General features: G+C 39.7%; 1 protein-coding gene across 2 annotated transcripts in view; it reads right to left on the reverse strand.

Moving 5' to 3' along the window:
• RNF169 (ring finger protein 169) overlaps window positions 1-25,881 on the reverse strand; it is a 109,079-nt gene that overhangs the window by 15,960 nt on the left and 67,238 nt on the right. Inside the window, exons 5-6 of one of the 2 annotated variants that reach the window (XR_014250430.1) lie at window positions 8,818-8,917; window positions 3,518-8,366 (exon numbers count right to left, since the gene is read on the reverse strand). Coding sequence is in view for 1 of the 2 variants with exons in the window: in XM_082411266.1 (XP_082267392.1) it covers window positions 7,182-8,366; window positions 8,818-8,917 (1,285 nt within the window). In the remaining variant the exon portion in view is untranslated. Of the gene's footprint in view, window positions 1-558; window positions 8,367-8,817; window positions 8,918-25,881 lie in introns of those variants that run through there. The other variant, XM_082411266.1, reaches the window with a different exon arrangement.

Consider the following 25,881-nt stretch of genomic DNA (forward strand, 5'->3'; position numbering starts at 1 on the left):
CAAATGTGGGGAGAGGGAAGAGAGGATTGGGAATTTCCTTATTAGATGGCCATGACCACAAAGTTGGGACAAGTTGAGGGGAGGGCTTACATGGAGTTTCCCAAGGTTTTCTAATCCAGGACATAAGCTGAAGTCCCATATGCAAATACAGTGGGATGTGGCTCTAAAACAGACCCTGGGACTGTGCAAGGTCAACCTGGACGCAGGTTAAGTAAGCTAGTTCTGGCCAAAGCAGCCTATGGGGTTGCCCCATTCTCATGAATGCATAGTAGTCAGCACCTACTATAGAGGAGGATCAGGAGAAGGCCACTGGGGCTGATTCCAGAGATGTGCATTTGGGTGTGGGTGCTGGGTGTGACCTAGTCACCTGGGCAATGATTTCTCCTAAGACTGCTTTCCTGGAGGTGCCTACAATTCAGACCTGGGGAGCAGGCCTGCAGTTCCCAGGGTCCAGGAAGCAGTGGCATAAGGTTTAAGGACCCACAGCAAGGCACAAACTCCCACAACCTAAGGTGCAATTAAGGCGATTATAGAAATACAGTCTTGTAGCCACAGGTCTGTGGTGCAGTATCTGCTGTATTTCAAGTGCGAGACTATTAGGACACAAGTGTTCGCATATTATCACACTCAACCAACCACAGTCACATACCTGTGGCCAGTTACATATTTACACCAAGCTGTGGTCATACCAGACACATATTCAAGTTCAGACAGTCACATACACGATCACATACAGTCCCATACACATATCAAGTTACAAAGTCAGTTACGTCTCACTCATTCGCACAGGCACCTGGACAGATTCAGGTAATAAACACAGTGCTACCCTCAGCGGCACTCATGTGCTGGGGCATGTTGCTGACTTACCGCGTTGGATCTCCTAGGCCCAAAATCATCCTTCCACTAATGTTAGGAAGGAGAACCCACCCCAACGTTCACACTGTAAACCTCGCTAGGTTTAAGTTCGGGAGATTTGGAATGCTCCCTTCCGCCAGAAACACTATCAAACCATAAGCTCTCAGGCCTGAAAGGCTCCTGGGAACATCCTATCCCAGCCTCAAGGCATGAAGCCTCTTGCAATCTCCCCAACAGATCATTCAGCTCCTGCTTGCACATCTAGTGACAGGGCGCTCATTCCCTACAAAGGCTGTCCCTTCCTTTGTTGGGAAAACTATTGGATGGCTCTAGCCATTGGACTAAGCATCTGCCTAAGTCCCTCAGTAGTCCTAACTCTGCTTTTGGGCCCAGAGTATATCTGCTCTCTCTGCCACGCTGGCCCTTTACCGATACGAGACTATCCTGAAGAGGCTATACCTATCTAGGCCAGACGCTCTTAACTTTCTCAGTTATTCCACATGGGATACCATCTGAATAAATTGGTTCTCCCATCATTCTGAATGCCGAAGCAAGACATTCCAACACAGGGCATCTCCCAGAGCAAAGATAGCACCAAAACTCAAACACACATAGTTTAAGCTCAGCTCAGATTTGCCTGAGATTGCTCTCCAGAGATACGACTGACTAGAAACAGAACATTCATGAGTTTGCTTTACTGTATTCTCAACTTGGGCCTCTCCTCAACCTGGCAAGCCTACACTGAAGAATGCACTTTGGTGTTGTTTAAACAGCACATCATCCCATTTGATGCCTTAGCAGAAGCATCCCTGACAGGGCACACCTGTTCTGAGTCCTCTGTCTTTGTCAAAAAGCTCCTTGTAATGAGCTGGAGAGGAGGCAGCCAGCAATGGCAGTGCCAAGGGTCTGGGCCCCTTCTGCAATCTAATGCAGACAGCAGGTTGAATGAAACCAAAATCCAAACCATTTTCTACTTCTAGGTTGGAGGGGATAAGGCCCTAAGGACAGCTGTTTATACGAAGAACTAAGAGTAAATAGTACATCAGTCACACACAGACAAAAAAATCCATTAGTTGGCATTTAAGATAATCATTTCTCCTTTACATAGTTACCCATTCTCATTAGGACTCGAAGGTTCTGCTGGAGGTTAAGGGTTGAACCCACTGAGGGAAAGCCCTGCTCCTACTGGTGGCACAGCTTGGAGAGGGGGCAGGGCCAACAAGGGAGAATCTGCTGCCGCCGTCTGGAGCCAGTCCCGAAAGCTGCTCCTGAGCTCTCATGGCTTGATCTTTGAGGAGTACATTCCCTGTTTCTACCCCTTATTAAACAAGAGGAAAGGAAAACGAACAAGCCTGGCCTTACCCTGGCTTTGTCCAACTAGTTCTTGACTTAAGACACCAGAAAACGTAGAAAGAGAGCCTGCCCCCAGTTTGAGGTTGCCTCCCACAATTACTGAAACAAGGCATTAAGGAAGCATTTTCTCACAAAGCAAAATGTGTAAATATTTCTCTTAGGAAAAAAAATACTGATAATACATAGAACAATGTGCACATTCAGTCTTGGTACTTTTCCTTCATCCAATTTAACCAATTTCTAAACGGGTGACTTCTGTATATATTCACTGTGGATAACGTGTAAAGATGCATTTCTGGATCATCTTTAGAGGAAAGTCTATTCAGCATCCTCTTTTCCTAGAATCCCACCCCCACCCCTCAAAAAAAAAAAAAAAAAAAAAAAAGACCTGCTTTCTCATTGAGTCACAAGAATTTATAAACAGCTATACTCACTTCTAAAAGCCAAGTCAAAGGAACCAATCTGGGTTGATAAGGAAAAGGCTGGCTGAGAAAAATTAAGTCCCTAAGGAGTTCTTGATTTTCAAAGAAAAGTGAAGGGTTGGATGGGTTCTAATCCTTGGTAGTTTAAATGACGGCTATTCCAATCAAAATATATCACTTCCCAAGATTTCACATTCACATTACTCTCACTATGGGGGTTTTCCCTGCCTGGGTGTGTATTCAGGGGATCTGGGTACATTTTAATTCTAACTGTAAAAAGCAGGAAGAAAAAACTTAAAACAATCATTTGGGTGTCCCCCTCATTAGCAGATTGTGTGTGTGTAACTTAGAGGACTATTCATTCAGACCCTAGACAACTACAGTACAAATATGACACAGGGCACTGAACCTCAAGTTCCTCATTTCTTAAAAAAAAAGAAGAAGGGCATCAGGGGGTATAGTTTGACTTGGATAATTTCCATGCCCATTCCAGCTACCTAACATTTTATAATTATGATCCAGCCTTCATTTTTCTTCCCTTCCTCACCTGCTCGCCTTCCATCTCAATGGAAAGCCATGCAGGAAAAAGGAAAGGAATCCCAAGTTGCTGCCAGCTCTGGTGAGAGGTCTGGTTGGGGAAGAGGTTAGTAGGTTACTAAGTTGAGAGTGAGCCTCCTCTGACCATGTCAGTGACCCAGAACCTTCCTCATTTCTTGGGGCTTTACGCTAAAAGCAGCTCCTAAAGAGATGCTATTGTCCTATAATCACTGGAGGAGAAAAATCATTCTCCACTGGTAAAATTACTTAAGAAATGGAGAGCAGTATTGCAATCAAATTCACAAATACTGATGGGGGTATCTAAAATGTTCAAGGGTGCTGGACAGTACCTTCAATGGGCCATCCAAGATCATCACTATGGTCTTTCATGAAACCATTAACGAGCTCTCCAGCCACACATGCATTCAAATACATTCCAGTAGACACTGAGCTCATCAAGAGCAGGGCTGTCCTTTCCATCTTTATAGCCATGACTTTGCACAGGGTTGGCACAAGTTCGAAGCTCAGGAAATATCTGTCAAATGGAACAAAAAGGACAAACGGCACAGCCTTCGGTCATCAGCTTCACCAGTCAAGCACAATGGCAGCTTTCCATCTTAGTTTGTCTGTTTGTAATAACATAGCAATTAATTAAGCAGCTTAAATCTCTTAAGGGCATTTTTCCTTAAGAGAAAATGAACAAAAAACACAGAAAGCATTCATCACCAGTGCTTCCTCCAGGCAAAAATTTAAAGATTAAGTTTAAAAAAATAAATGAAGCCACTTAAAAAAGGTTTTCCTGGGAAGCTTCAGCCAAGAAGAAGCAGCCTTCTAAAAAGAGGCAATTACATGAAAGGGGCCAGGGGCTAGATACATAATCCCCAGATTTGACATTAACCCAACAGGCCCAGATGACTTCTTTCAGCAGATACAATCAACGGATCATGAACATGTTCCCGAAGTATCTTTCCCACTTGATAAAAAAAGGGCTGAGAGCCCCCTTCTTAGGGCATTACATTTCTTGGATTTCCCATCAGAATGACCTCTACCCTCCAACCTCTCATAACTTCCCCTTTAATAAGAAAAAACACAGAAAGCATATACACAAGGAACAGAGTTAGGAGAACATGGGAAATTTCTATGGTGAATCAGATTCCAGTGATTTGTGAGAAATGTTTGTTTTCTGAGATACCGTATCTTTCATTCTAGCTCACAAACCCTCCCCATCATTGTTTTCCTTTGTCTTTTTCTCCAAAGAATTCACGTCAACAACTCCATTTGTGACCAACTTCACAATCAAGCAACAGGAGAGGGAAATTTTCCAGAAAGAAGTGTTCAGGTTTTAGTTGTTAAGTATGGGAAGCATCTTAAAATACAGATAATACCTTAGTGGTTTTACCCTCCTCCAAAGCCAAGCAGATTAAAGATTAAGCCTCCTCCCTCCTTAACCTAAACTGCTTTGTCTATATTTGAAGGACTGCTGCTCAGCTGGAAGTTTGGAAACAACAACTGTCAATACCATTTGAGGTTCCACAGTAGGTGGTCAGTAAGCTGGATCCAGCTTTTGGAATATTTGCCTAACAAGAAATTTTCACTCTGCACCTGATGCTAAAACTTGTTGCTACTGCTAAGCAATTTCTTAAAATGAAAGTATTATTTGGGGGAAATATTTAAAATATATATCTTTTCTATTAAAAATATTTATCTTTTTTCCAAAACCAAAAATCAGTTCCAACTGAAGTGTTTTTCAAATGACTGAAGATATAGAAAAAGGTGAGAAGTGGAAAAATAAGTGTCTTTGCTACTACCAATGAGACTAGCCTTCCAATAACATTTACTAAGATCGAAAAGGAACTCCATGAAATGGCAGTTAACTGATGTCTTCTCTGAGGGCATTTAGTAAGTCACCCTCCCTGTCCTCTACAAACCAGTGCCAGCTCTTCTATCTTGGGCACCAACATGCCCTCCAGCAGCCTTTGGAGGGCGTATGTTGCTGGTAGGACCTAAAACTGAAGTGGTATGAATATAAAGTACTGATGTATATTTTCTAAACAAACATCTGCACATGTGCACGCACAAACACACAGAACACAGAATACATACATTCAGGTAGGTGACACTCCCCACCAAAGTAGTCACTGAGGAGGTTCCACATATCTCAGTGATTACCAAAATACTTAAGACATCTCTGGAACGCCTCTTTGGGAACTGTTTATGAGCTGCCCAAGAAAACGGCTCTGACTGCTTTACAGATGCACCTCATTTCTGACTCCAAACCCTCTAGGTAACCTACCTTCTCTTCCAGAAGCTTCAAATAGCTTCTGACTAGTTTCAAACTAAAATTCTCTTTCCTATAACCCCAAAGATTAAAGATTTGCTGAGAAGAAGGGAGGCAAATCTCCTGAGAAGAAGCAAAAGTAGGTGATATAGTAAATCCTTTGTGATCTTGATAAGTGAGTCGTTGTTCTGGATCTTAGCTTCTGCCTTAGTAAGAGGAGGAAGTTGGAATAGATGACCATTAACGTCCTTTGCAGTTCGAACATTAGATGTCTAGATGTCTCTAGACTTTGAGGACAGTTCCAGAGATGTTTTCACCAATGGCAACATCATTGGAAAAACTATGCAGCATCCTGCTGAGGCCACCTGAGGGGAACAACGTACATTGGGATATATAAGATCTGAAAGGTTTGTTAAAATGCCAGTCACATGACTTTATAGTAACAGCTCGTACATGCACAGGGAATGCCAGGCCACCTGAGATTCCCTAAAATTGTATCTTAATCCCTACTCTCAATGAGCCCAGATGGGCAGAAGCACCAAGCACCACCAGAGATGCAAAAGACACATGGTGTCAGCTGCTAAGGAAAATAAACCCCAAAGGTCCATGGGACTGAATTTACCAGCTGCATCCAGCTAGAGTCCTTGTTTCCACAGTAGGGAGTTTCAGTATTGTTCTTGCCTGACTTCTGGGCAAATTTTTTGGATTTTAGATCAACACTGCAGATAACTCTTGGCCATATGGAGAGTAACAATGAAGTCCAATCGTAGTTTATCTAACAGAGTGGAACCCCGGGAAAACAGAAGGCTATACACTGTAGGGATGGGGATAATTGCACAGTATATGTTTACACTTCCAGTCAGTCTCAATTATCTGCATGTGGATTTTGCACAACCAACATTCAAAGCCCAGCCAGCTCTCTCTAGGCTCCCCTGGTACGTCCTTGGATCGCTGTCCATTATGGCAACCTCTGAAGTGTGGAAAATCCATGGGATTTGTTGTTGGGAGACCCAGCAGTCAGTCTGGGCTATGCCCTTAGTAGTTGAGAGAACCTGAACATCTGCACTGCAGTTTCATCATCTAAAAATGGGACTAATACCACTTACATGTTAGGTCTCCTGAAAAGACCAAATTAAACAATGACTACGAATGTGGTCTGTCAACTATATAGCATTAATCAAATGTTATTTTTTAAACAAGGAATGTAAATTAACTTTTGTAGAAGCATAAAAACTGATTTAATTAGGAATATTTACTTGTGGCAAGGGTAAGAAGGGGAAACATAATCTTTTTGGATCTGCCAAAGAACTACACTGTTCCACTTCTTTGAAAAAAGATGGAACTAATTTTTATCTGCACGGCTGATATAAAACAATACCTGTTGAAAGAAGTCAGGAGGTCTATCAGTTTGAGAAGGTATCCCCTTTTCCTCTACCATTTCTAACCCTGGCCATTGTGCTCCTGAATCTCATTCCAAGCAGGTGCTGCCAGCTTTGGCCCAGACGCCCTAAGGGGTGGGTCACTTAGGGGGTGAGGAGCGCTTCTGGCCTGGGTCACAGGGAGGCAGAGATGCAGCTCCCTTGGATATATATACTACGAAGGCCCGAGACCTCTCAGAATCATGCTAGACAGTGTTTTGCCATTAAAAGACACCCAAGGTGAGAACACTCATTTCTTCGGGGTGAATGATCAAGCCCAAAGACCTCTGAAAAATAGGCAACACTGTTCAGCGGGTGCTACTTGGCCCCAGCCATGCTACTGGACCGCAAGAGGTACTGATCCACGCTTCCTTTCCGCCGACTCACAGTCCGCCTCTCACTGTCAAACATGCGCTGCAAGTGCAGAGCGAGCTGCCGGTCCTCTTCCTCTTGCTGCAATTTCTGCTCCATCTCTCGCAGTACTGGGTCTGCTGGGGCCAGACCCACCTCACCACTGCTTTGTCGCAGTTTCTTAAGGGAGCCATTTTGTTCCAAGTGCTTGGTCTTACAGCGTCTTTTCCTGCCCCGACGCAAGGAAGGAAGTGGCTCCTCACCTAGGTTGTCTGCCAGAACACCGTTAGGCAGATCAAAATGATTCACTGTCTTCAGCTGTTTCTTTGTTTTGAGGACCCCGCCCAACACACTGTTTTTAGGTAGCACTGAATTAACTGCTGAGATTCTCACAGTTGTTGTTATACAGGTTTTATCTAACTTGGCATCTGGGGATGACCCTGACCCTTCAAACTGCTCTCTCTCCAAAGAAGTCCCACTGGCTCCCACTCTGAGTTCTGAAGAACAGCAGGTTTCTAATGGGATCTCAGTGCTCCTTTTACTGTCACCGCCCTGTTCTGCTTTTGTCTGGCTAACAGAGGGGAAATAATCAAGGTCAGTGGGGGTAGGTCCTGTATACTCAGAGAGTACTTGCCCACTGGACAGTCTTGTATTTAAAGCCAGAAGTGGCTTCTCCTTGCTAGAATGGGTAACTTCAGTGACGAGTAAGTCTTCCCCTGTTTCTGGAGCCAGGGAGGTGAGGGTGGCTTTCGAAAGGGTCTTTTTGATCTGCCGCTCCTGAAAGATCTGTTCCCACTTTTTGAGGATCCGTGGACTGGCCTCATAAGAAGTCTGCTTCTGCAGGCTTCTGTTTAGGTTGCGGGGTGTTGATTTGATGATGAGGGGACTCAGTACACGGCCATCAGGGAGCCTCTTGGGAGGAGTACACGGTGAACAGACAATGGGCTTGAAATGGTTTAGTTCTTCGGAGATGCTGTCGTTGCTCTCAGGGCTGATGGAGCGCTCTGGCTTATGCAAGGAAGCCAAGGATGAGAGGGAGCTGAAGGGCAGACGCTTTTCAATGGTTAAGTCAGGGGCCGAGAGGCAGCGGTTGTTTTGGGTGGACAAGAGGACGCCAATGATAGGGTTGGAGGCTGGGGTCATGGTTGTGACCTGAAAGAGATTTAAAAGATTACAGATACATACATATATATACATATTTTTTTTTCGTCGTAATTCCTTCTTGATGGTAGAGGGATAGGGAGGAAAAGGGTAAGAAAAGGGATAAAGGATCATATGAGCCTAAGAAATGTGGAAAATCCCTAACCTAGAATGCACCCACCATTTGCAGAAATTCCTACATACTTAAAACAATTAATGAAATTGAAAATTCTGGGGAAAAAAAACTCATCCAGAACTTTTAAGAAGGTTCTTCTAGTGGCCCTCATTCCACCCATCTGGCTACTAATTCAAACTCTCTTCCTTCACATCTATTTTATAAAATTCTCCAACATAATCAGTATGCCTAGGACCCATTCTGCCTCTTCTCATCTGGAACAGTTTCTCCTGTGGCCGTGTGCAGGACGGGACTAGAAAGTCCCAGAAGCCTGTGTCTGAGGTCTACCTTGGCTTTGCTGGTTGGGGCTGCTCTCAGTCTGCCCTTCACTCTGTCCTGACCAGTGTCACTGCAGCTCTGACTCCTTTCCATCTTGGAATTTAGGTTCCTAAAAGAGAATAAATAAAAGACAAATAGTCAAAAGTAGCCCATGATTGCTAAGGAAAAAGAATGACAATCTCTTCTGTGCTTTCAAAGCCACGCAGCTACAATAGAAAATAAATTAATTTATTAACAAAATACATTCTAAGAACAAATCCTGTCCAAAGAGAGAGGGAATTCTCCAGAGAGGACATCTGGTTTAAGCCTTTGTTTCCAAACTCAGATCCTGCCTAAGTAACGCAAGACCAATGGCTATTTCACTCACGCTTAGAGAAATGTAGGGACACCTCACCTTCCTTAATAGGGTGGATACAGTATTAAATCACCTTTACAAACAATACATTTTTTTCCTTTGATTAGGCCCAAACCTCTCCTCAAGCAATCTAAATCAGCCATGAAACAAATATTTAAGAACTTATAAAATGCATAGCAATGCACTAGATTCCTATGCAAGGAGTAAAAAATATAGTCTCTCCCTTAATCCATTACATTTGAGCTTCCAAAGGCCTACATCCTTCGGAATTAAGAGGTTTCAAGAACACATGACTTTTCTTTTTTTGTCTTATGCATGCATTACATTATGACTTTACAATGCAAACCAAAAACCAAATTACCTATATTATAACATTAATCTTACTGTGTAAGAATTATGTACAGATGACTGTCACCTGCCCCAGAGACTGTAAGTAGGGATTCTTGACTATCTTATTACTCACCTTTGTTTTCTACTCTCCAACTCTTGCCTAATACATGGCTGGTGAGACTAATGCTTTTACAAATGTTTGCAAGAGATATTTTACCTGTGATACAACTCTGCTCTATAAGCATTTAACATACACTTACTATATGCCAGTCACTGATGAGCACTATCTGGGCACTGGAAATACAGAAAAGAGTGAGGTACAGTCTAGGTCTTCAAGGAATCAGAGTCCAGTGAAGCAGACAAATAATTCAATACAATACAGTGAAATGGTACAACAAAAAAATTATGCCTAAGAATGGCATAAAAGAGAGAGTTATTAATTACCTGGGATGGAGTGAGAGCAGGGTTGCAAAAGCCTTCCTATGGCATATATATTTTGAAGGATAAATAAGAATTTGCCAGAAGGCAAGATGGACACATGGCCACATAGATGATCCCAAACAGAAATTATTTCCTTGAGTGATTCTATTTAGCTCTGGAATGGAATAATCATATCTACTCTTTTGAGCAAAAGATTTAAAATTTTACTATGCCAGATTAGTTCAGAGAAAACTTATAAAGGAGGTAATAAGGTACATTCCCAGAGTTCCTCTCCTCTCCCTACATCTCTAGTGAAGGCCTAGCCTACCTATTCCAGCATTTCTGTGTTATTCCTCCCATTCAAACCCCTCTCATCCTATGTCTCATAGCCACATCACCTTGCTAGATGGCTCCAATCTGATGAACTAATCTATGCTATGGTATTAATAGGAGAAAATGATGGCCAACCTGTATCACATGTTTGCATTGTACCAAGAAAATTCAACACTGAACCAAAAAATAAAAATAATGTGAGAGTTGTACCATCTGGTGGGAGGTATATTTTGGAGCAAGTAGGAAACTTCAACATTACCCTATAAAGGCAGCTGCTTACAAGTCAGCTTGGTTTGTATTTTACCTAGAATAATACTGAAATTCATTTGCATTCCCAGAACTCACACAAACTGTCAGTGGTGCAAGTTACCCAAAAGTAAACTGTACAGTATGTTAAAATGCTGGGATGAATAACATTTACTTTGGGTCAAGAGGAATGGATATAGAGCTGAAAGAGACAGCATTACTATGTCAAATATGTGACTTGTTTCACATGATTCCACTGGAGAAACAAGTACAAACTTAAAGGAAAAGATTTCCTGATCAACATAAGAAAGAACTTTATGACTTTCAGTAGTAAGAGCAGTTCAATGATATCTGCCTTGGGAAGTACTAAGCTCCATGTCATTAGAGGTGTTCAAACTGAGGCTGGATCTATACTTTAAGGTCCAAACATTCCAAAATTTAAAATTAGCTTAATATATATACTTTTTAAAAAACAGGCTATGCATCCATTTTGTCAGCAATAACAGTCAAATTTAAAGACACTGGTGACATGCCCAAGTTATCTGATGTACAAATGACAACTACTTGTTGCTGGGGAGAACTTCTTAACATACCCTCTAAACTCTGTTTTGGTGAGAGAAAAGGCCCAGGGAAGAAACTCACACTTGCAGCACTCAAGCACACTACAAGGACACCTAAATAGTTTCTGACAATCTAAAATCTTTTTGGTAAACCTCAGTATGGCTGAAACCGTCATTATCTCTTCCATTCATTTGATCAGCAGACTTTACTGAGCACCAACTCTGTGCAAAGCACTTGAGACAGGTTGATGAAAAGATAATTTTGACCCACAGAAGCATCCAGTCACTGAAGTTCACCACAACATACCACAAAAGGGCTATAAGAGAGCAGTAATTATACAACTAAACTCTTCCAGTGTTTTCTTTTAAAAGTTTCATAGTTTTATCTCTTACATTTAGGTATCTAAACCAGTTTGACTTAATTTTTGTACATGGTGTGAAGTTGGAGTCCAACTTCATTCTTTAGCATATGGATATCCAGTAGTCTCAGCACCATATGTGAAGAGACTCTTCTTCCCTCCACTGAATGGTCTTGGCACCATTACTGACAATCAACTGACCACAGATGTATGGGTTTATTTCTGGACTCTCAATTCTATTCCACTGATTGATATATCTTCCCTTATTTCAGAACCATACTATTGATTTCTGTAGCTTTGAGGTAAGTTTTGAAATCAGGAAGTGTGAGTCCTCCACCTTTGTTCTTTTTCAGGATTGTTTTAGCTATTTGGGATCCTTTACAATTCCATGTGTGAATTTCAGGGTCAGCTTATTCATTTCTGTGAAAAAAGAGATTGGAATTTAAATAGGTATTGTAATGAATGTGTAAAAAACAAATTGGGAAGTACTGCCATATTAACAATATTAAGTCTTCTAATCCATGAGCACAGAAAATCTTTTCATTTCTTAAAGTCTTCTTTAATTTCTTTCAACGTTTTGTAGTTTTTAGTGTACATGTCTTCCACCTCCTTGGTTAAATTTATTCATAACTATTCTGGGTTTTTGTTTTTGTTTTTTGAATTTTTGTATTTTAATTAATTTATTTTTTATACAGCAGATTCTTATTAGTTATCTATTTTATACACATCAGTGTATACATGTCAATCCCAGTTGCCCAATTCATCACACCACCACCCCCACCCCACCGCCGCTTTCCCCCCTTGGTGTCCATATGTTTGTTCTCTACATCTGTGTCTCAATTTCTGCCCTGCAAACTGGTTCATCTGTACCATTTTTCTAGGTTCCACATATATGTGTTAATATACAATATTTGTTTTTCTCTTTCTGGCTTACTTCACTCTGTATGACAGTCTCTAGATCCATCCACGTCTCTACAAATGACCCAATTTCGTCCCTTTTTATGGCTGAGTAATATTCCACTGTATATATGTACCACATCTTCTTTATCCATTCGTCTGTCGATGGGCATTAGGTTGATTCCTAATTTAGGTTGATGGGTTTTTGTTTTTTTGATGCTACTGTAAATGAAATTACCTCCCTAATTACAGTTTCACATTGTTCACTGCTAATATACAAAAATGCAACTGATTTTTGTGTGGTGATCTTGTATCCTGCAACTTTGCTAAATTTGTTTATTAGCTCTAATAGTTTTTTCATGAATTCCTTAGGATCTTCTATGAATAATACCATATCATCTGTGAATAGAGATGTGAAAGGAAGAATACTTCTTCCTTTGCAATCTGGATGCTTTTTCTTTTCTCCCATTTTTACTGAGATATGTTTGACATATAACATTGTGTAAGTTTAAGGTGTACAATGTGTTGAGATTTGATACACATATATTGTGAAATGATTCCATGGTAAGGATAGTTAACACCTCCATCACCTCACATAATTACCATTTATTTTTTGTGGTGAGAACATTTAAGATCTACTCTCTTAGCAACTTTCAAATACATAATACAGTATTGTTGACTATAATCACCATGTTGTACATTAGATGCCCAGAACTTACTCATCTTACAACTGGAAGTTTGTACCCTGTGACCAACATCTCCCCATTTCCCCCACCCTCTGGCAACCACCATTATACTCTCTGTTTTTATGAGTTTGGCTTTTTAAGATTCCATTTATAAGTGACATACAATATCTGTCTTTCTCTCTGACTTACTTCACTTAGCACAATGCCCTCAAGGTCCATCCATGTTGTTGAAAATGGCAGGATTTTCTTCTTTCTCATGGCTGAATTATATATAAACACACACACACATACACACACACACACACACACACACCCATATCTATCTCACATTTTCTTTATCAATTCATCCACGTATGGACACTTAAAGATTGTTTCCATATCTTGGCTATTGTGAATAATGCAGCAATGAACGTGGGAGTGCAGATATCTCTTTGAGATCCTGATTTCATTTCTTTGGATACATACCCAGAAGTGGGATTGCTGGATCATATGGTAGTTCTATTTTCAATTTTTTGAGGACCCTCCATACTGTTTTCCACAGTGGCTGCACCAGTTTACATTCCTACTAACAGTGCACAACGGTTCCTTCCCTTTCTCTACATCTTTGCCAACACTCATCATCTCATATTCTTGAGGACAGCCATTCTAACAGGTGTGAGGTGATATCTCATTGTGGTTTTGATTTACATTTCACTGATAATTAGTGATGCTGAGCAACTTTCCATGTAACTGTTGGCCATCTGTATGTCTTCTTTGGAAAACGTTCAGTTCCTCTGCCAATTTTTAACTGGATTGCTTGGAATGTTTGCTTTTGAATTGTATGAGTTCCTTATATATTTTGGATATTAACCCCTTATCAAATAGAAAATTTGCAAATATTTCCTCCCATTCCATAGGTTGCCTTTTCATTTTGTTGATTTTCTTTTGCTGTGCAGAAGCTTTTTAGTCTTATGTAGTCCCACTTACTTATTTTTGCTTTTGTTGCTTAGTGTCATCTCCAAAATACTGTTGTGAGACCAATGTCAAAGAGCTTTCCCCTTATGTCTTTTTTTTCCTAATTTTTATTTTTGGCTGTGTTGGGTCTTCGTTGCTGCGCACGGGCTTTCTCTAGTTGCGGTGAGCGGGGGCTACTCTTTGTTGGGGTGCGCGGGCTTCTCATTGCAGTGGCTTCTCCTGTTGCGGAGCGCGGGCTCTAGGAGCGCGGGCTTCAGTAGTTGCAGCATGCGGGCCCAGCAGTTGTGGCTCGCAGGCTCTAGAGCGCAGGCTCAGTAGTTGTGGCGCATGGGCTTAGTTGCTCCACGGCATGTGGGATCTTCCCGGACCAGGGCTCAAACCCGTGTCCCCTGCATTGGCAGGCAGATTCTTAACCACTGCGCCACCAGGGAAGTCCCATCATCTTTCATTCTATTAATGTGGTGTATCACATTTACTGATTTACCTATGTTGAACCATCCTTGCAACCCAAGGATAATACCACTTGGTCATGGTGTATGAGCCTTTCAATGTGCTGTTGAATTCAGTTTGCTAATATTCTATTTGGAATATTTGCATCTATATTAATCAGGGATATTGACCTCTAGTTTTCTTTTCTTGTGCTGTCCTTACTTGGCTTTGGTATCAGGGTGATGCTGGATTCACAAAGTGAGTTTAGGAGTGTTCTCTCCCCTACAATTTTTTGGAAGAGTTAGAGAAGGACCAGCATTAAATCTTCTTTAAATGTTTGGTAGAATTCACCAGGGAAACCATCTGGTCTTGGGCTTTTCTTTGTTGGAAGGTATTTTATTACCGATTCAATTTCATTACTAATTTCAATTTCATTACTCAATACTCAATTTCATTACTCTGTTCAGATCTTCTATTTCTTCACGATTCAATCTTGGTTGGTTGTATGTTTCTAGGAGTTTATCCATTTCTTTTAGGTTATCCAATTTGTTGGCATATAATTGTTCACAGTAGTCTCTTGGGATTCTTTGTACTTCTGTGGTATCACCTGTGATGTCTCCTCTTGCATTTCTGATTTTATTTTTTTGAGCCTTTTTCCTTAGTTAGCCCAGCTAAAAGTTTGGTAATTTTATCTTTTAAAAAAATCAGCTCTCAGTCTCATTGATCTTTTCTATTTTTTTTCTGGTTTCCATTTATTTCTGCTCTGGACTTTGTTATTTCCTTCCTTCTGCAACCTTGGCCTTAATTTGCTCTTCTTTTTCTAGTTCCTTGAGGTATAAAGTTAGGTTGTTTACTTGAGATCTTTCTTTTTTCTTAACATAGGTGTTTATCACTATATATTATGCTTCCCTCTCAGAACTGCTTTTGCTGCATCCCATGAGTTTGGTATGTTGTGTTTCCATTTTTGCTTCTTTCAAGATATTTTTTATTTCCCTTTTGATTTCTTCTTTGACTAACTGGTTGACTAATTGCTGATTAATGCCCCTATATTTGTGAATTTTCCAGTTTTCCTCCTGCTATTCATTTCTAGTTTCACACCATTCTGCTCAGAAAAGATACTTTGTATGATTTCAATCTTCTTAAATTTGCTGACTTGTTTTGTGACTTGTAAGATCTATCCTAGAGAATGTTCCATAGGCACTTGAGAAGAATGTGTATTCTGCTGCTGTTGGATGGAATGTTCTGTATATGTCTGTTTGGTCCATTTGGTCTAAACTATAGTTCAGTTCCAACATTTCCTTACTGATTTCCTGTCTGGATGATCTATCCATTGTTGATTTAAGTAAGCTGCTGGAGTCCTCTACTAATATTGTATTGTTGTCTATTTCTCCCTTCAGATCTGTTAGTATTTGCTTAACATATTTAGGTGCTCCAATTCTGGGTGCATATATATTTACAACTGTTTTATCTTCTTGATAAATTGACCTCTTTTTCATTATATAATGCCCTTCTTTGTCTGTTGTTACCATTTTTGGCTTAAAGTCCATTTTCTCTGATATAAAATGAGCTACTCCCACTCTCTTTTCCCACTTCAGTTTTCATTTGTATGGAATGTCTTTTCCCACCCTTTCACTTTGAGCCTATGTGTATCAGTAAAGTTGAAGTGAGTCACTAGTAGGCAGCATATAGTTGAGTCTTGTTTTTTTATTCATCCAGCCACTCTATGACCCTTTTTTTTTATTAGTCGTCAATTTTATACACATCAGTGAATACATGTCAATCCCAACAGCCCAATTCATCACACAGACAACCCCCCACCGTTTTCCCCCCTTGGTGTCCATACGTTTGTTCTCTACATCTGTGTCTCAATTTCTGCCCTGCAAACCGGTTCATCTGTACCATTTTTCTAGGTTCCACATATATGCGTCAATATACGATATTTGTTTTTCTCTTTCTAACTTACTTCACTCTGTATGACAGTCTCTAGATCCATCCATGTCTCTACAAATGACCCAATTTCGTTCCTTTTTATGGCTGAGTAATATTCCATTGTATATATGTACCACATCTTCTTTATCCATTCGTCTGTCGATGGGCATTTAGGTTACTTCCATGACCTGGCTATTGTAAATAGTGCTGCAATGAACATTGGGGTGCATGTGTCTTTTTGAATTATAGTTTTCTCTGGGTATATGCCCAGTAGTGGGATTGCTGGATCATATGGTAATTCAATTTTTCGTTTTTTAAGGAACCTCCGTACTGTTCTCCATAGTGGCTGTATCAATTTACATTCCCACCAACAATGCAAGACGGTTCCCTTTTCTTCACACCCTCTCCAGCATTTGTTGTTTGTACATTTTCTGATGATGCCCATTCAAACTGGTGTGAGGTGATACCTCATTGTAGTTTTGATTTGCATTTCTCTAATAATTAGTGATGTTGAGCAGCTTTTTATGTGCTTCTTGGCCATCTGTATGTCTTCTTTGGAGAAATGTCTACTTAGGTCTTCTGCCCATTTTTGGATTGGGTTGCTTGTTTCTTTAATATTGAGCTGCCTGAGCTGTTTATATATTTTGGAGATTAATCCTTTGTCCGTTGATTCGTTTGCAAATATTTTCTCCCATTCTGAGGGTTGTCTTTTCGTCTTGTTTACAGTTTCCTTTGCTGTGCAAAAGCGTTGAAGTTTCATTAGGGCCCATTTGTTTATTTTTGGTTTCATTTCCATTACTCTAGGAGGTGGATCAAAAAAGATCTTGCTGTGATGTATATGTCAAAGAGTGTTCTTCCTATGTTTTCTTCTAAGAGTTTTATAGTGTCCTGTCTTACATTTAGGTCTCGAATCCATTTTGAGTTTATTTTTGTGTGTGGTGTTAGGGAATGTTCTAATTTCATTCTTTTACATGTAGCTGTCCAGTTTTCCCAGCACCACTTATTGAAGAGACTGCCTTTCCTGCATTGTATATCCTTGCCTCCTTTGTCATAGATTAGTTGAACATAGGTGCGTGGGTTTATCTCTGGGCTTTCTATCTTGTTCCATTGATCTATATTTCTGTTTTTGTGCCAGTACCATATTGTCTTGATTACTGTAGTTTTGAAATATACTCTGAAGTCAGGGAGCCTGATTCCTCCAGCTCCGTTTTTTTCCCTCAAGACTACTTTGGCTATTCGGGGTCTTTTGTGTTTCCATACAAATTTTAAGATTTTTTGTTCTAGTTCCGTAAAAAATACCACTGGTAATTTGATAGGAATTGCACTGAATCTGTAGATTGCTTTGGGTAGTACAGTCATTTTCACAATACTGATTCTTCCAACCCAAGAACATGGGATATCTCTCCACCTGTTGGTATCATCTTTAATTTCTTTCATCAGTGTCTTATAGTTTTCTGCATACAGATCTTTTGTCTCCCTAGGTAGGTTTATTCCTAGGTATTTTATTCTTTTTGTTGCAGTGGTAAATGGGAGTGTTTCCTTAATTTCTCTTTCAGATTTTTCATCATTCGTGTATAGGAATGCAAGAGATTTCTGCGCATTAATTTTGTATCCTGCTACTTTACCAAATTCATTGATTAGCTCTAGTAGTTTTCTGGTGGCATCTTTAGGATTCTCTATGTATAGTATCATGTCATCTGCAAACAGTGACAGTTTTACTTCTTCTTTTCCAATTTGGATTCCTTTTATTTCTTTATCTTCTCTGATTGCCATGGTTAGGACTTCCCAAACTATGTTGAATAATAGTGGTGAGAGTGGACATCCTTGTCTTGTTCCTGATCTTAGAGCAAATGCTTTCAGTTTTTCACCACTGAGAATGATGTTTGCTGTGGGTTTGTCATATATGGTATTTATTATGTTGAGGTAGGTTCCCTCTATGCCCACTTTCTGGAGAGTTTTTATCATAAATGGGTGTTGAATTTTGTCAAAAGCTTTTTCTGCATCTATTGAGATGATCATATGGTTTTTCTTCTTCAATTTGTTAATATGGTGTATCACATTGATTGATTTACATATATTGAAGAATCCTTGCATCCCTGGGATAAATCCCACTTGATCATGGTGTATGATCCTTTTAATGTGTTGTTGGATTCTGTTTGCTAGTATTTTGTTGAGGATTTTTGCATCTATATTCATCAGTGATATTGGTCTGTAGTTTTCTTTTTTTGTAGTCTCTTTGTCTGGTTTTGGTATCAGGGTGATGGTGGCCTCATAGAATGAGTTTGGGAGTGTTCCATCCTCCACAATTTTTTGGAAGAGTTTGAGAAGGATGGGTGTTAGCTATTCTCTAAATGTTTGATAGAATTCACCTGTGAAGCCATCTGGTCCTGGACTTTTGTTTGTTGACAGATTTTTAATCACAGTTTCAATTTCATTACTTGTGACTAGTCTGTTCATATTTCCTATTTCTTCCTGGTTCAGTCTTGGAAGGTTATACCTTTCTAAGAATTTGTCCATTTCTGCCAGGTTGTCCATTTTATTGGCATAGAGTTGCTTGTAGTAGTCTCTTAGGATGCTTTGTATTTCTGCAGTGTCTGTTGTAACTTCTCCCTTTTCATTTCTAATTTTATCGATTTGAGTCCTCTCTCTCTTTTTCTTGATGAATCTGGCTAATGGTTTATCAATTTTGTTTATTTTCTCAAAGAACCAGCTTTTAGTTGTATTGATCCTTGCTATTGTTTTTTTGTTTCTATTTCATTTATTTCTGCTCTGATCTTTATGATTTCTTTCCTTCTGCTAACTTCGGGTTTTGTTTGTTCTTCTATCTCTAGTTCCTTTAGGTGTAAGGTCAGATTGTATATTTGAGATTTTTCTTATTTCTTGAGCCTATACAAGTAGGCTTGTATAGCTATAAACTTCCCTCTTAGAACTGCTTTTGCTGCATCCCATAGGTTTTGGATCGTGGTGTTTTCATTGTCATTTGTCTCTAAGTATTTTTTGATTTCCTCTTTGATTTCTTCATTGATCTCTTGGTTATTTAGTAACGTATTGTTTAGCCTCCATGTGTTTCTGTTTTTTACGTTTTTTTCCCTGTAATTCATTTCTAATCTCATAGCTTGTGGCCAGAAAAGATACTTGGTATGATTTCAATGTTCTTAAATTTACTGTGGCTTGATTTGTGACCCAAGATGTGATCTATCCTGGAGAATGTTCCGTGTGTACTTGAGAAGGAACTGTAATCTGCTGTTTTGGGATGGAATGTCCTATAAATATCAATTAAATCTATCTGGTCTATTGTGTCATTTAAAGCTTCTGTTTCCTTATTTATTTTCATTTTGGATGATCTGTCCATTGGTGTAAGTGAGGTGTTAAAGTCCCCCACTATTATTGTGTTACTGTCGATTTCCTCTTTTAGAGCTGTTAGCAGTTACCTTATGTATTGAGGTGCTCCTATGTTGGGTGCATATACATTTATAATTGTTATATCTTCTTGGATTGATCCCTTGATCATTATGTAGTGTCCTCCCTGGTCTCTTGTAACATTCTTTATTTTAAAGTCTATTTTATCTGATATGAGTATAGCTACTCCAGCTTTCTTTTGATTTCCATTTGCATGGAATATCTTTTTCCATCCCCTCACTTTCAGTCCGTATGTGTCCCTAGGTCTGAAGTGGGTCTCTTGTAGACAGCATATATATGGGTCGTTTTTGTATCCATTCAGCAAGCCTGTGTCTTTTGGTTGGAACATTTAATCCATTCACGTTTAAGGTAATTATCGATATGTATGTTCCTATGACCATTTTCTTAATTGTTTTGGGTTTGTTTTTGTAGGTCCTTTTCTTCTCTTGTGTTTCCCACTTAGAGAAGTTCCTTTAGCATTTGTTGCAGAGCTGATTTTGTGGTGCTGAATTCTCTTAGCTTTTGCTTGTCTGTGAAGCTTTTGATTTCTCCATGGAATCTGAATGAGATCCTTGCTGGGTAGAGTAATCTTGGTTGTAGGTTCTTCCCTTTCATCACTTTAAGTATATCATGCCACTCCCTCTGGCTTCTAGAGTTTCTGCTGAGATATCAGCTGTTAACCTTATGGGAGTTCCCTTGTATGTTATTTGTCATTTTTCCCTTGCTGCTTTCAATAATTTTTCTTTGTCTTTAATTTTTGCCAGTTTGATTACTATGTGTCTCAGCATGTTTCTCCTTGGGTTTATCCTGTATGGGACTCTCTGTGCTTCCTGGACTTGGGTGGCTATTTCCTTTCCCATGTTAGGGAAGTTTTTGACTATAATCTCTTCAAATATTTTCTCGGGTCCTTTCTCTCTTCTGTCTTCATTTCTTTTCATTCTTTTTTCTTTATTCTGTTCTACAGCAGTGAATTCCACCATTCTGTCTTCCAGGTCACTTATCCGTTCTTCTGCCTCAGTTATTCTGCTATTGATTCCTTCTAGTGTAGTTTTCATTTCAGTTATTGTATTGTTCATCTCTGTTTGTTTGTTATTTAATTCTTCTAGGTCTTTTTGAAACATTTCTTGCATCTTCTCGATCTTTGCCTCCATTCTTTTTCCGAGATCCTGGATCATCTTGACTATCATTATTCTGAATTCTTTTCCTGGAAGGTTGCCTATCTCCACTTCATTTAGTTTTTTTTTCTGGAGTTTTATCTTGTTCCTTCATCTGGTACATAGCCCTCTGCCTTTTCATCTTGTCTATTTTTCTGTGAATGTGGTTTTTGTTCCACAGGCTGCAGGATTGTAGTTCTTCTTGCTTCTGCTGTCTGCCCTCTGGTGGATGAGGCTATCTAAGAGGCTTGTGCAGGTCCACTCTATGCCTTTTGATTGGAGAATTTAATCCATTTACATTTAGAGTGATTATTGATAGGTAAGGATTTACTAATGTCATCTTAGTCATTGTTTTCTAGCTGTTTTGTAGTTCTCTTGTTCCTTTATCCCTCTCTTGTGGCCTTCCTTTGTGAATTGATGATTTTCTATAGAGGTATGCTTTGGTTCCCTTTTTATTTTATGTGAATCCACTGTAGGTTTTTGCTTTGTGGCTATCATGAGGTTTACATAAAACATCTTATAGATATAAGAGTCTATTTTACGCTTGATAACAACTTAACTTCGATCGCATACAAAACTTTACCCTTTTACTCTCCTCCATTTTGTTTCTAATGTCACAAAACATCCATTTTGTTTCTAATGTCACAGAACATTTCAATGTCACAAAACACTTGATGTCTTTTTATATTGTGTATTCATTAACAAATTAGTTTAGCTATAGTTATTTTTTTTTTTTAATTTTTATTTATTATTTATTTATTATGTTTATTTTTGGCTGTGTTGGGTCTTTGTGTCTGTGTGAGGGCTTTCTCCAGCTGCGGCGAGTGGGGGCCACTCTTCATCGCGGTGCGCGGGGCCTGTCACTATCGCGGCCTCTCTTGTTGCGGAGCACAGGCTCCAGACGCGCAGGCTCAGTAGTTGTGGCTCACGGGCCCAGTTGCTCCGCGGCATGTGGGATCTTCCCAGACCAGGGCTCGAACCCGCGTCCCCTGCATTGGCAGGCAGATTCTCAACCACTGCGCCACCAGGGAAGCCCGCTATAGTTATTTTTAATACTCTTGTCCTTTTAACTTTTATACTAGAGTTAAGTGGTTAACATATCACCATGTTAACATTATTAAAGTATTCTTAATTTGACTATATACTTACCTTTACCAGAGTGTTGTATATTTTCATATGTTTTCATGTTACTAATTAGTATAATTTTGTTTCAGCCTGAAGAACTCCTTTCAGCATTTCTTGTAAGTCAGGTCTAGTGGTGGTGAACTCCCTCAGCTTTTGTGTGTCTGGGAAAGTCTTTACCTCTCCTTCATATATGAAGTGCAACTTTACTAGACAGAGTATTTTGGTTGGCAGTTTTTTTTTTTCCTTTCAGTACTCTGAATATATCATCCTACTCTTCTGGACTGTATCATTTCTGTTGAGAATTCTACTGATAGCCTTATGTGAGTTCCCTTGTAAGTTATAATCCTTTTCTCTTGCTGCTTTTAAGATGCTCACTTTGTCTTTTATATTTGACAGTTTTATCATAATGTGTCTGTTGAGCCATACCCTGTAGGCCTGCAAGCCCTGTACTTGCCCAGCCTCAAGACGGAAGAAAGAGCCCAGAGTCAGCAACAGAGACATCAATAGTTTAATGGGATTAAACAGGGATCTCACATGTCTGAAGCAAGGTCCTGGAGTGACACCCCACTGGGTGCAGCAGACAGTGGGCAAGACATGGCAGTGGTCTTCACTACGAGGGGGAGAGGAAGGTTACCAGTTATAGGGGGAATTTATGTCAGGTTGGCTCATCAGTTACCAGGGAAATGAGCAGAGAAGCATGCCCCTTACTGCCCCTTTGATAAGCTGTCATGGTGGAGATGTTCTGATCTAAAGATTAGAACAATCACTAGATGGGGAGGGGGGAGGGGGTACAAGTATATAGGCATTTACTGATTAGGCTCTATGATTAAGAGGGAAGGTCGGTTATGTGAGTAGGGTGTAGGTGAAGCAGGGACTGGTTGAGCAGGGGATGTACAGAGAGCAAGAGAACAGCCATCTTGGGTGGCCTGATAATACAGTGTCTTGGAGAGAATGGCTTTAAGTTGAGTTTGTTTGGTGACCTATGAGCTTCACAAACTTAGATATCCAAATCTCTCCCCAGATTTGGGAAGTTCTCAGCTCTTATTAATTAATTAATTTAGTTTTACATCTTTATTGGAGTATAATTGCTTTACAGTGTTGTGTTAGTTTCTACTGTACAACAAGGTGAATCGGCTATACGTATACATATATCCCCATATCTTGTAGCTCACTGAGCTTCCTTAAAACAGCTAATTCGAAGTCTTTGTTGGATAAATCACAGATCTCCATGTTTTTTGGGATCCAATACTGGAAGACTGTTGTGATCTTTTGATGCTGTCATGTTTCCTTGATTTTTCATGTTCCTTGACGTTTTGCATTGCTGTCCTCACATTTGAAGTAGCAGTCACCTCCTCTGAACTTTACTAACTGCCTTCAGGAGAGAAAAACCTTCCAACAGCTCTGGTAGGGATGCTGGGATTTTCTCAGATCTTCTATGGATACATCAGCTCCTTGCTTTCTCCCTCTGTGGCAAAATTCTCAAGTTTGTATGCCTTCTCTTGATCCTCCAACACACCAGGCCAAAAGCTGACAGCCTCCATTTTGTTTTCCCAAGGGTGGCAATAAAGCTCATTTGTGGTCTCTCCCTTGCCCACGGATTCTAGCTGGCTTTCTACACATGCTTACTGGCCATCTGCCAAAACTCGCTCACTGCCACTGGGAGCACGCACAAGGAACTGGCCACAGGGTGGAAGCATGTGTGAATGAGGCATGTGGAGCGATGGGAGTGCCCATGGGCCAGTTGGGAGGATCCACAGGTGAGGCTTCCCCAGTGACTTGTGGGTGGAGTCTGTAATGTAGTTAGTAAGATCCTCATCCCTTTAATGCCCTCTGAGAGTCCTATCTGCTGCTTTCCCAGACTCTTCCTTCCCCTAGGTCATGTAGATCATGATTCAATACTCTGGTTGAGGCAGGAGAGAAATGGGCTTCTTATACAGTTGGAGAAGCCAGGTGTTCACTCACATGCTCTTACTTTCTCCCACAGGGGCAATCATCAGCCAGGAAAATCTCTCTTGAACCTGAGTTCTGCTGCCTTGGGGTAGGGGTGATGCAGGTTAAGTCAAAGTGTTTCTCTTACCCTCTCTAATGCATCAAAGCTTGTACTTTTTTTCCTCCAATGGTGTGCTGGAATATAGATTCATAAAGGATATTGGTCTGTAGTTTTCTTTTCTTGTGATGTCTGCATATAGCTTTGGTATCAGGGTAATACTGGCTTCAAAGAATGAATGAGTCGGGAAGTGTTCACTCCTCTTCTAATTTTTGAAAGAGTCTGAGAAACATTCATGTTGATTCTTTTTTAAATGCTTGGTAGTAACACCAGTGAAGCCATCTGGTCCTGGGCTTTCTTTGCCAGATGTTTTTTGATTACTGGTTCAACCTTTTCACTTGTTATAGGTCTATTCAGATTTTCAATTTCTTCTTGAATCAGTTAGGTATTTTGTTTCTAGCTAGGTATACAGTATTATTCACGTCTTCTATATCCTTTGTTTATCTTTCATCTGTATAGTCTACCCATCATTGAAAGTGGGTGTTAAAGTCTCCAACTATTAATATTAAAATGTCTACTATTTCCCTTAATTCTTTCAGTTTTTGCTTCACATAATTTATGGACCCATAATTAGGTGTACATGTGTTTACAGCTGTTATATCTTCTTGCGGATTGACCCTTTTATAATTATACAATGCCTCTCTTTGTCTCTTGTAATAATTTTTGTCCTGAAGTCTACGTTGTCTGATATTGTATAGCTATTCTAGTTCTCTTTTGGTCACTGTTTACATCTTTCACTTTCAACCTACCTCTGTCTCTGGATCTAAAGTGAGTCTCATCATATATTTGGACTATACTGTTTTAAAATCCATTCTGCCAATCTCTGCCATTTAATTGGAGAGTTTAATTCATTTACATTTAATGTAATTACTGATAAGGAAGGACTTCTGCAATTTTTCTATTTATTTTCTACATGTCTTATACCTTTTTTGTTCCACAATGTCTCCATTAATGCCTTCTTTTGTGATAGATATCTCCTACTGTACCATTTTGATTTCCTTCTTATTTCTTTAACTATGTATGTTTTAGTTATTTTCTTAGTGGTTGCCCTGGGGAATTACAATTAACATCTTAATTGAAAACAATATATTTCAAATTAATACCAACTCAATTTCAATAGCATACATAAACTTCGTTCCTATATAACTATATTCCCCCAGTGTTGTTATTGTCACATGAAGAGTCACAAAAATCATGAATGTGAAAATATCGTGTAAACCATCAACATAATACATAGATATTATTATTGTAGTATTTGGTCAGGTTAAGATGCTTCAATGCTGGCTGAGAATCATCAGCAGTAAACTTGATAATGTTCCTAAGATTTAAGAGCTCAAACAATACTTTTGCTAAAAAATAGAGGAAGTAACTACTCCTACCACCTTTGTGCACATCCATTTCTATATTCCCAAACCCTCATACAGTGCCTAGCACACAGTGGATATATCCAATAAATTTCTTATAAGTGAATAAAAATATATACAGAAATGCCTATGATATCCTTAAGGAAAGGAAAGAAAACTTCATCATTTATTAGGAATCTATTATCTGTCAGGCACTGTGTGTTTTAAATATACTGTATCTCACTTAATCCATATAGAAACCCTATAAATCAGCATCCTCAATTTACAGACAAAGAACTGAAGGAAGTGATTTTTCCAGGTCACACAGCTGAAGCCAAAGTTTAAACCTGTATCTCCAAGACTCTAAGGCCTGTGCTCTTTCTACCACAGCATACTGATCTTACATTCTACTCTACTCTGCCATAGAATAGACCCAGCACGTCTAGAGAAGTTCTCTCTTCCAAACACATAATGAAGTCATAAACAAGAGACAGCAGCATTGTCTGA

Source organism: Balaenoptera physalus (assembly GCF_965194825.1).
Source record: "Balaenoptera physalus genome assembly, chromosome: 10".
NCBI classification, from domain to species: Eukaryota; Metazoa; Chordata; class Mammalia; order Artiodactyla; family Balaenopteridae; genus Balaenoptera; species Balaenoptera physalus.